Source organism: Chiloscyllium plagiosum, chromosome 22, assembly GCF_004010195.1.
Source record: "Chiloscyllium plagiosum isolate BGI_BamShark_2017 chromosome 22, ASM401019v2, whole genome shotgun sequence".
Taxonomy (NCBI): domain Eukaryota; kingdom Metazoa; phylum Chordata; class Chondrichthyes; order Orectolobiformes; family Hemiscylliidae; genus Chiloscyllium; species Chiloscyllium plagiosum.
Window position 1 is genome coordinate 42,462,574 of NC_057731.1, and position 12,344 is coordinate 42,474,917.

The 12,344-nt window shown below is 42.8% G+C and overlaps 1 protein-coding gene across 3 annotated transcripts in view; it reads right to left on the minus strand.

Annotated features, from left to right (window-relative positions):
• Positions 1-6,959: 6,959 nt before the first annotated feature.
• entpd1 (ectonucleoside triphosphate diphosphohydrolase 1) overlaps positions 6,960-12,344 on the minus strand; it is a 121,268-nt gene continuing 115,883 nt past the window's right edge. For all 3 annotated transcript variants that reach the window (XM_043712871.1, XM_043712869.1, XM_043712870.1), the window contains one exon: positions 6,960-7,200. In XM_043712871.1, coding sequence (XP_043568806.1) covers positions 6,994-7,200 — 207 coding nt within the window. In that variant the 3' untranslated portion in view covers positions 6,960-6,993. The remainder of the gene's footprint in view (positions 7,201-12,344) is intronic.

The following is a 12,344-nucleotide window of genomic DNA, read 5'->3' on the forward strand; positions in this document are numbered from 1 at the left end:
ATATTTAAGAATGTTATTAAACTGGAAAGAGTACAGAAGAAATTTACAAAGATATTACCAGTTATAGGGAGAGGTTGAAAGTGAGGACTGCAGATGCTGGAGATCAGAGCTTCTTTTAGAATGGGGCATGCTGGTTTTGTTTCTTTAATATTTAAGAATGTTATTAAACTGGAAAGAGTACAGAAGAAATTTACAAAGATATTACCAGTTATAGGGAGAGGTTGAAAGTGAGGACTGCAGATGCTGGAGATCAGAGCTGAAAAATGTGTTGCTGGAAAAGCACAGCAGGTCAGGCAGCATCCAAAGAACAGGAGAATCGATGTTTCGGGCATGAGCCCTTCTTCAGGAATGAGGAAAGTGTGCCCAGCAGGCTAAGATAAAAGGTAGGAAGGAGGGACTTGGGGGAGGGGCATTGGAAATGTGATAGGTGGAAGGAGGTCAAGCTGAGGGTGATAGGCCGGAGTGGGGGTGGGGGCGGAGAGGTCAGGAAGAAGATTGCAGGTTAGGAAGGCAGTGCTGAGTTCGAGGGATTTGACTGAGACAAGGTGGGGGGAGGGGAAATGAGGAAACTGGAGAAATCTGAGTTCATCCCTTGCGGTTGGAGGGTTCCTAAGTGGGAGATGAGGTGCTCTTCCTCCAGCCGTCGTGTTGCCATGGACTGGCGATGGAGGAGGCCAACGACCTGCATGTCCTTGGTGTAGTGGGAGGGGGAGTTGAAGTGTTGAGCCACGGGGTGGTTGGGTTGGTTGGTCCGGGTGTCCCAGAGGTGTTCTCTGAAACGTTCCGCAAGTAGGCGGCCTGTCTCCCCAATATAGAGGAGGCCACATCGGGTGCAGCGGATGCAATAAATGATGTGTGTGGAGGTGCAGGTGAATCTGTGGCGGATATGGAAGTTTCCTTTGGGGCCAAAGGATGCAATAGATGATATGTGTGAAGGTACAGGTGAATCTGTGGCGGATATGGAAGTTTCCTTTGGGGCCAAAGGATGCAATAGATGATATGTGTGAAGGTACAGGTGAATCTGTGGCGGATATGGAAGTTTCCTTTGGGGCCAAAGGATGCAATAGATGATATGTGTGAAGGTACAGGTGAATCTGTGGCGGATATGGAAGTTTCCTTTGGGGCCAAAGGATGCAATAGATGATATGTGTGAAGGTACAGGTGAATCTGTGGCGGATATGGAAGTTTCCTTTGGGGCCAAAGGATGCAATAGATGATATGTGTGAAGGTACAGGTGAATCTGTGGCGGATATGGAAGTTTCCTTTGGGGCCAAAGGATGCAATAGATGATATGTGTGAAGGTACAGGTGAATCTGTGGCGGATATGGAAGTTTCCTTTGGGGCCAAAGGATGCAATAGATGATATGTGTGAAGGTACAGGTGAATCTGTGGCGGATATGGAAGTTTCCTTTGGGGCCAAAGGATGCAATAGATGATATGTGTGAAGGTACAGGTGAATCTGTGGCGGATATGGAAGTTTCCTTTGGGGCCAAAGGATGCAATAGATGATATGTGTGAAGGTACAGGTGAATCTGTGGCGGATATGGAAGTTTCCTTTGGGGCCAAAGGATGCAATAGATGATATGTGTGAAGGTACAGGTGAATCTGTGGCGGATATGGAAGTTTCCTTTGGGGCCAAAGGATGCAATAGATGATATGTGTGAAGGTACAGGTGAATCTGTGGCGGATATGGAAGTTTCCTTTGGGGCCAAAGGATGCAATAGATGATATGTGTGAAGGTACAGGTGAATCTGTGGCGGATATGGAAGTTTCCTTTGGGGCCAAAGGATGCAATAGATGATATGTGTGAAGGTACAGGTGAATCTGTGGCGGATATGGAAGTTTCCTTTGGGGCCAAAGGATGCAATAGATGATATGTGTGAAGGTACAGGTGAATCTGTGGCGGATATGGAAGTTTCCTTTGGGGCCAAAGGATGCAATAGATGATATGTGTGAAGGTACAGGTGAATCTGTGGCGGATATGGAAGTTTCCTTTGGGGCCAAAGGATGCAATAGATGATATGTGTGAAGGTACAGGTGAATCTGTGGCGGATATGGAAGTTTCCTTTGGGGCCAAAGGATGCAATAGATGATATGTGTGAAGGTACAGGTGAATCTGTGGCGGATATGGAAGTTTCCTTTGGGGCCAAAGGATGCAATAGATGATATGTGTGAAGGTACAGGTGAATCTGTGGCGGATATGGAAGTTTCCTTTGGGGCCAAAGGATGCAATAGATGATATGTGTGAAGGTACAGGTGAATCTGTGGCGGATATGGAAGTTTCCTTTGGGGCCAAAGGATGCAATAGATGATATGTGTGAAGGTACAGGTGAATCTGTGGCGGATATGGAAGTTTCCTTTGGGGCCAAAGGATGCAATAGATGATATGTGTGAAGGTACAGGTGAATCTGTGGCGGATATGGAAGTTTCCTTTGGGGCCAAAGGATGCAATAGATGATATGTGTGAAGGTACAGGTGAATCTGTGGCGGATATGGAAGTTTCCTTTGGGGCCAAAGGATGCAATAGATGATATGTGTGAAGGTACAGGTGAATCTGTGGCGGATATGGAAGTTTCCTTTGGGGCCAAAGGATGCAATAGATGATATGTGTGAAGGTACAGGTGAATCTGTGGCGGATATGGAAGTTTCCTTTCCGACTTGGGCAGAGATCAAGGGCGGGTAAGAGGCCAGCACGGGGTGTCCAGGTGGATGGGGTGTGTTGGAGGCGGGAGATGGGGTCGTCAGAGGGTAGGCGAGAGTCTTGGTTGAAGAAGTAGGCGCGGAGGAGGAGGTGGCAGAAGAATTGTTCGATGTCACGCCGAGTGTTGAACTCGTTAATCCGAGAGCGTAGGGGAATGAAGGTGAGAGAGGTTGGACAAGATCAGACTTTTTTCTTTCCAGCATTGGAGACTGAGGGGGGATCTTATAGAAGTATATGTGATCATGATAGGCATGGAGGGTAGAACGTGGAAGACCATTGTGGAGTGCATTGAAACAATAAGTGCAGAGTTAATAAAGATGTAAATGAGGGTTTCACCAGCAAAAGAACCGAGAAGGAATGAAGACACTATGTCACCAGTAGAAATAGGCTGTTTTAGTGATAATATAAATATGAAATCGGGACCTCATTATTGCAGGCTCAAATATGATACAAATGCTGAGATCAGGCTGTTCCTTATGAAGGGCTTTTGCCTGAAACGTCGATTTTCCTGCTCCTCGTATGCTGTTTGAGCTGCTGTGCTATTCCAGCACTACTCCAATCTAGACTCTAATCTCCAGCATCTGCAGTACCCACTTTCGCCTGTATTAATCTCAATCTTGATCTTTCCCTGATACCAGTGTTCCCAATAGTTGATTTAAGAAAATTTCTGTTCCTTGAGTATTGGATGATGAATAAGCAACTTTGAAGGAGTAGGGTGAGGGTGATGCTGAGGCCAAGCTGAAGGTTATTCGTGTACATGTGAAAGTTAATACTGTGCTTTTGGAACAGAGGAAATGAATGTAGAAAATAAACATGAGGAGGTCAAAGATCAATTCTTCAAGAAATAGTGTGGAGACAGAAGAGAAGCCATTACAGGTGATTTTTTGGCTATTATTAGTTAACATCTCTGAACAGGTTCATTAGGAAATATCTCACAGACTATATCTGAATAGTGTGAACAGTTTTGATACCTTTACCTAAGGAAAGATATTGGCATTGGAGGCAGTCCAGGGAAGGTTGATAAGGTTGATCCTGTGTTTGGAGGGATTTTCTTGTGAGGAGTTGTGTAGGTTGGACTTGTACTCATTGGAATTTAGAAAAATGACCTTATTGAAATACATAAGATTCTGAGAGGGGTTCTTACGAAGATTTTTGGTAAGTGAGAATCTTTCAGGAGGGTCTAGGACCAGAGCACATGATCTGAGTTAGGGGATCACCCATTTAAGAAAGGAAGGAGGAAGAATTTCTTCTGTCAGAGGGTAGTGAATCTGTGGAATTTTTGTTAGTGCAGAGGGCTGTCAAGACTGGGTTGTTAAGCATATTTAAGGCTGAGAAAGGGAGATTTTTAAAAGTAAGGAGTCAAACGTTAAGACAGGGCAGTGAAATAGATTCAGTCAGCCGAATGGTCTGCATCTGGCCTACGAAATCTAGGGCCTTATAATTGAGAGGCATTGGAAATGGTTTGGTCTCATCACTATTCCACAGGCAGGTAGAGAAGGACAAAGGAGAGAAAGTTTACATTTGTTGCAATCATCTCGGATGGAATTTGTGATTTTGATAAGTCATTCTGATACTGAGGAGTAATAGAGCAATGTTCCCCTTAAGCTGAGACTGTGCACATTTCTGTCCTTTCCAAATTATCAAATGTGTACTAGCATGGCTTGATAGGCTAATTAGATTTTCCTTTTGTATACTGAATTAACTATGTCAGCCAGGACAATATTCGCAGGTCTCCAATTAGTCTCCATGATTCAGGATCCAGGATCAGACTAGAGAGCTCAGTCACACTGCATGCACAAACCATGGTCCAGTGAATTGTGATGGGAAGTGAGAGAGGCCACGAAGGAGAACAGATTCTATCAGCTTTCTATCGAAGATGCAAGCATGCTTTTTATTTAATTACATAATGTAGGCATCTCTGGCTAGGCCAGAATTTATTACCCATCCCAAATTGCCCTTGAGAAGGTGGTGGTGAACTGAAGTCTTTGGGATTATAGGGACACCTACCAGGAGGGGAGTTCCAGCATTTTGATCCAGTGACAGCAAAGAAACCATAATCTATTTCTAAGTCAATGTGGTGTAAGCTTGGAGGATAACATGCAGATGCCAGTAGCCCTAGACATCTGTTTCCCTCGTTCTTTGAAATGAATTAGTTTGCAGGATTGAAAAGTGCTATTGAAAGAGGCTTAATGAGCTGTTGCAGTACATCTTGTAAATGTCACATACTGCTGTGACTATGTGTGAAGGGAGCGAATATGTAAGTTAGTGGATAAGGTAACAATCAAGCAAATGCTTTGTTCTGGATAATATTGAGCTTCTTGACTGTTTTTGGAACTACACTTATCAAGGCAAGGGGAAAGTAGTTCGTCACAGTCCCAAAATGTATCTGGTAGATAGTGAACAGGCATTGGCAATCCAAGAAATGAGTTACTTGCCACTGAAGTCTCAGCCTCTCCTCCTCTCTGCTCTTGTGACGTACAAATGGCTGGTCCAGCTTAGTTTCTGGTCAATTGTAACTCCCAGAATGTTGATACTCAGGGATGTTAGAGAGAGCTTGAGTGCATTAGAGAATGAGTGGTAGGGTATGTGCTGGTTTGTTGCACATGTTGGTCGAATTCCACATTATTTCAGCCTGTCGAATGCTATGCAGCAAATTGATATCATGTATACTGTAATACTGCCTCAGTGCCATTGTCAGTCCAGCTGCTCTAGCTGTACACAATTCCCCTGGAGTAGGTGCGACCCTGTGCAGACTGACCCTGAACTGGGGCCGTGACCACAGCAAGCCACACTGTATCAGTAAAAGCTGGGAAGCATATCAGATGGGTGTGTAGACACATTTGGTTAAGATCACTGGTGAGTAGTGAACAAATAGTGCCTGTCTGTTACCTTACAAAAAGGTTTCATATGGGCTTTGACACCAGAAGTTGCTGTCAGTGAACCATCCAAACAAACAGAGCCCCTCTCCACTGGATCAGAAATTTCTATGTGATCAAAGGACGTGTGTCTCGTAACAACTTAGATTGAAGAATTGTTAACGTGCAACACAGACTTTGTATCATGAAGTATAAAGTTAGAAAAACAAATTCAATATTGTTTCGTTTTCTGTAACTGATTTAAAGAGAAGGAAAGAAAGATTAAATATTTTAAATCTCGAACAATGAACGTCTGAAGGAATGATTCCTTGCTTGTACAAGTTCATTTTCACAACCAAAGAGTTATTTGCTACTAAATATGATTTACCATTCCAAAAAAAAAGGGTACTATTACTGGCAAATTTAACAAGAATTATCGGATAAGTACAATAACCGCACACATTTGTATTTGAATGATATGTCTGTCAGTAACAAATCAGTACAGCACAATTTCTAAAAGAGTAGGACATCTTAGGTAGCAAGTTCCTTATTTGCACAATAAACCTCACATTTTTGCTTTGCCATGTGATTTCCATGTAATAAGCATTTCCATAGCAAAATTTAGCCATTTGCTCAACAAGGAACAAAATCCCAGTCCAGGCATTGGGAGTATTTAATGAGTAGATATCAGGTAATTTCAATATTACAATATTGAGACAACTCATTGCTGGAATTAGGATGATTGCTTAATCCAATGAATCTTAAACAATTCCAGAGAAACTCCACTGCCTGGGGCCTGCTGGAGAGAGTATAGCCAAATTGGATACAAGTAAATTTACTGCATAATACAATTTCAAACATTTTAATTAATTCATTCACAGAATGTGGGAATTATTGGCTAGGTCAACATTTATTCCCCATTCTGAATTTGCCTGCCCAAGTTGGTACGGACATCCTTCCTGAACCACTGCAGTCCTTGGGGCGAAGGGACATGCACAGTGCTGTTAAGGAGGGAGTTCCAAAATTTTTATCTAGTGATACTGAAGGAGTGATAGAGTTCCAAATCAGGATGGCGGGTGACTTGGAAGGGAGCTTGCAGGTGGTCAAGTTCCCATCTATCTGCTGTCCTTGTCCTGAGTTGATAAGAATCACAGGTTTGTAAGATGTTATTGAAGGAGTCTTGATGAGTTGCTTCAGTGCATCTTGTGGATGGTTCACACTTTTGTCACTATGCACTAGTGGTGAAGGGAGTCAACATGAAGATGAATGGATGGAATGCCATAACAATTTCCATAGCAAAATGTGGACATTTGGTCAACAAAGAATAAAATTCCAGCTCAGGTTTTGGGATAGGTAGTAGGTTGCTTTGTCTGAATGGTTTTGAAAGATTAATGGACAGAACATTGGTGCAAGCATATACTGTATTTGTAAATTTAATTACAACTTATCTTGTGCTTTGAAAATTTTTTTCTTAAAAATAAGAAATCCAACGAGTAGCAGAAAGAAGACGAAGATGGAGAAGATGACCATGACTGTTAGATATGAGGCATTGGTGAGGGGTTTGGTGTAAGGCGGTTCTGCAGGGATCATATTTGTAAGATTCATCATGTATCCAAGTGTCCAACCAGCATTTGTTCCTTTAATCTGCAAACAATAAAAAAATCTGAGTAACCATGATGCAAATAGACTGCAACATGGAAAGATATGGAAATAGAAAAGAATGTTATGTGGCTACAAAACAGGCAATTGAAAATAGATTAAATCAAACCAATGTCTGCCGATGGATGGTTTTCTTCCCAAGTAAGTTGAAAGGCCAAAGAGGAAAGGGAGAGAGAGAGACAGGATGCTGCAGTGAACAGAAGAGAGGATCTTGGGGAGGGGATCATAGAGGAAGAGAGATTTTTGCGATAGGAAAGGTGAAACTGGATTTTGACATACAAACATGCTTTTGAGGCTTTGGATTCAAAAGCTGGATATAAATTAAATAAAATTTGCAGGTGATAAATTAGAATAAACAATGGAATCAAGTATTAGAACATGAGCTGGACAAGGTAATTCCATTTATCACAAATAAACACACATTAGAGGGAAAAATTGCTGAGCTATTTGTTTAAGATGATACTAAGGTAAGATGAGAGAGAGAGAGAGAGAGAGACTCCCTAACAAGGAATCACTTGTTAGGGAGTCAGGTGTGAGAGTAAACATCACTTCTGTTCAGGGACAGGTCAGTTCCTCTTCTATGGTCACATGGTTCATAACATACGTTTGAAGAGAACAGCAAATCAACAGGCAGAAAGCTCTTACCGTCAACCCCCCAGCGTGAAGGTTCCAGTACCATATTAAAGATAACCAGGTAGTCATTCACTCGCTGTGACCCAGGAGCATCCCTGCTGCAAGTGTTGGGCAGGCAATAGGACTGTGATGTGACCACCCAAAGGCTCAGCAAGTGGAATATATAAGCTAAGTGTGTAGCAGTCAGGAGCTGGGTTGGGTGGGGGTACATCAAACCAGTACCGAGAGTTTGAGTGGGCTCATTGTGCTTGGCTTGAGGCTGTGGCCAGGGACAGGAAGGGAAGTGCCGCCAAGGCAGGATAGAGGTAGGGGCAAGGCTGGGGCAGCAACATTGAGGCCTGTCATTTATGTCCCTGCTTCATACCGTCATTGTTATGTCAGTTCAGGATGCAGTTGATAGTTACTCAGGAGGGCTCAGGGGCTGGCAATATCCAGGCATGCTCAGAAAATGCCAATGGGTATCTGATCATTCTTCTGTCTGTAGGAAGAAACCTTTCACAGTTGAAGGACAAGGCCTCAGACTTGCTGAATGTGGGGCTGGGGTTGCCACATACTCGGATCAATGAAGGAGCAAGCAGCTGACCTAGCAGGGACGGACCATGCTTGGATTGTCCGGTGGAGAGTCTGCACTGTCACAGGAATCCTCCAGTCTGCAGTGATCAGATGTACTGACAAAGTAAGACATTGTGTAGATTAGGGTGTGTTCGTAACCATTAGCTAAGTTTGTACCAGGTATAACTCCAACCATGAAGAGTTTTCTTCTTCTCTCCATTGACTCAAATCCTTAACAGCACATTTTGTCAACAACTTGATGTCAAATGAGATCACTCTCACCTCTGCAATTCAACTTTTTTTGTCCATGTTTGAACTAAAGTTGTAATGAGGACAGGGTGGTCATGGCGGGACCCTCAAAACTCTGAGGTGGACACTGGAACCTTGGGAGGAGGAGTAAGAGTAAGCCACTTGGCTCTTCAAGTGTATTTTATCATCCATCTAGATCATGGAAGATCTTCTCATTCCTCACTGTTTCTTTATTATTCCAATAATTCAATATCATTATTATCTAGAAATCTATCAATTACAATTGGTTCTGCTACAACACAGTAGTTCCGTTCTCATGCAATCCAGTGTTATAAGAACATTGCATAACAGCAGCACCATTTAAACTAATGGGGCTGGAATTACGTTATAACCAATACATGCTTTAAAAGTTTGCACTTTAGAAACAGCCCCCCAATTGCGTTATAGGGAATTTGCATTAATGAAACGTGCATTATAGCAGAATGACCTATAATTTTTATTTATTCACTCTTGGCATTTGGACATTGTTTGCTGGTCAGTGTTTATTGCACTCTCTAGTTGCACAAGGTAATGGAGAGCTGCTTTCTTGAACTGCTGCAGTCAATGTGAATCAGTGGAGAATTCCAGGATTTTGACCTAGTAACAGTGAAGGAATGGTAATATATTTTCAAGTCAGGATGGACTGTGGCTCAGAAGGGAACTTGGATGTGGTGATAAGCATGGTAACAAAGGATAAGTGTTTTGTCAACCACAAATTCAAAGGACAATGGTTGGCCAATGCACAGCAGTAACCATTCAGACAACATAATGTTAAATGACAGATTGGTCCAAGTATGTCACCAAAGTGTACAGAATTCCATTCAGAAAAGTAGAACATGGTCAGCTTGGACTTGACTGAACCTTGAGTACTATGTTCAGTTCTGGTCATTGAGACATTTGAGAAAAAAAACCTAGGATTATCCTCATTCTTAAAAATCTGAATGTTCAGGAACATTAGAATTTAAGCTCTTCAGATTTGGAAGGAAACATAAAGCATTTAGTCATTTATATAAATGATTTGGATGTAAACATAGGAGGTATATGCAGATGACACCAAAATTGGAGGTGTAATGGACAGTGAAGAAGGTTACCTCAGATGACAATGGGATCTTGTTCAGATGGACCAGTGGGCTGAGAAGTGGCAGATGGAGTTTAATTTAGATAAATGCAAGGTGTTGCATTTTGGGAAAGCAAACCTTAGCAGGACTTATACACTTCATGGTAAGGGCCTAGGGAGTGTTGCTGAACAAAGAGACCATGGAGTGCAGGTTCATTGCTCCTTCAAAGTGGAGTGACAGGTAGATAGGTAGTGAAGACGACATTTGGTGTGCTTTCAGTTATTGACCAGAGTATTGAGTACAGGAGTTGGGAGGTCATGTTGCAGCTGTACAGGACATTGGTTAGGCCACTTTTGGAATATTGTGTGCAATTCAGAAGGATGTTGTGAAACATGAAAGGGTTCAGAAAAGATTTACAAGGATATTGCCAGGGCTGGGGGATTTGAGCTACAGGGAGAAGCTGAATAGGCTGGGGCTGTTTTCCCTGGAGCGTTGGAGGCTGAGGTGTGACTTATAGAAGTTTATAAAATCATGAGGGAGATGGATAGGATAAATAGACAAGGTCTTTTCCTTAGGTGAGGAAGTCCACAATGAGCGGGCATAGGTTTAGGGTGAGAGGAGAAAGATATAAAAGGGACCTAACGGGCAACTTTTTCACATAGAGGGTGGTGCATATGTGGAATGAGCTGCCAGCGGAAGTGGTGGAGGCTGGTACAATTACAACATTTAAAATGCATCTGTACGGCTATATGAATAGGAAGGGTTTAGAGGGATATGGACCAAGTGCTGGCAAATGGGAACTAGATTAGGTTAGGTTATCTGGTCAGTATGGACAAGTTGGACCGAAGGATTTGTTTCCGTGCTGTACATCTCTATGACTCTGACTCAGACTTACTGAATGGTCACAATGAGGAGGAGGCTCAGAGTATTTCAATTGTATGGATAGGTCAAGGTATCATAGAATTTAATTATAGAAGTTAAGGTTAGTAATGATAGGAGGAACTGATCAACACATGAATGGATTCCCAGAGCAATGCAACAATAAACACTGGAACATTTAAGAACCAGTGTATGTAGTAAATGAAGATGTTGAAATTATCCTGGCCAATGGACTGAGGTGGAATCCATGTCCTCCCTAAACTAAAATTATGACTTAGAGATAGAGATGTACAGCACAAAAAAAGACCCTTTGGTTCAACTTGTCCATGCCGACCAGATGTCCCAACTCAATCAAGTCCTACCTGCCAGCACCAGGCCCATATCCCTCTAAACCCTTTCTATTCATATAACCATCCAGATGCCTTTTAAATGTTGCAATTGTACTAGCCTCCACCATCTCCTTTGGCAGCTCATTCTATACACGCACCACCCTCTGCATGAAAAACTTGCCCCTTAGGTCTCTTTTATATCTTTCCCCTCTCATCCTAAACCTATGCCCTCTAGTTGTGGACTACCCCTCCCCAGGGAAGAGACTGTCTATTTATCCTATCCATGCCCTTCATGATTTTATAAACCTCTATAAGATCACCCCTCAGGTTCCAACACTCCAGGGAAAACAGCCCTAGCCGATTCAAGCTCTCCCTATAGCTCAACTCCTCCAACCCTGGCAACATCCTTGTAAGACTCCACTTTCAAGGAGCTATGAACCTGCAATGCAAGGTCTCTTTGTTCAACAACACTCCCTAGGACCTTACCATTAAGTGTACAAGTCCTGCTAAGATTTCCTTTCCCAAAATGCACCCACCTCACATTTATCTAATTTAAACTCCATCTGCCACTTCTCAGCCCATTGGCCCACCTGATCAAGATCCCATTGTAATCTGAAGTGACCTTCTTTGCTGTCCACTACACCTTCAATTTTGGTGTTATCTGCAAACTTACTAATTATACCTGCTACGCTTACATCCAAATCATTTATATAAATGACAAAAAGTACTGGACCCAACACCAATCCTTGTGGCAACCACTGGTCACAGGCCTCCAGTCTGAAAAACAACCCTCCACCACCACCCTCTGTCTTCTACCTTTGAGCTAGTTCTGTATCCAAATGGCTAGTTCTCCCTGTATTCCATGAGATCTAACCTTACTCACTAGTCTCCCATGGGGAACCTTGTTGAACGCCTTACTAAAGTCCATATAGATCATGTCTACTGCTCTGCCATCGTCAACTCTCTTTGTTACTTCTTCAAAAAACTCAATCAAGTTTGTGAGACATGATTTCCCACATACAAAGCCATGTTGACGATCCCTAATCAGTCCTTGCCTTTCCAAATACATGTACATCCTGTCCCTCAGGATTCCCTCCAACAACTTGTTTACCACCGACGTAAGGCTCACTGGTTTATAGTTCCCTGGTTTACCCTTACCACCCTTCTTAAACCGTGGCACCATGTTTGCCAACCTCCAGGCTTCCGGCACCTCACCTGTGACTATCGATGATACAAATATCTCAGCAAGAGGCCCAGCAATCACTTCCCTAGCTTCCCACAGAGTTCTAAGTTACACCTGATCAGGTCCTGGGGATTTATCTACTTTTATGTGTTTCAAGACATCCAGCACTTCCTCCCCTGTAATATGGACATTTTTCAAGATGTCACC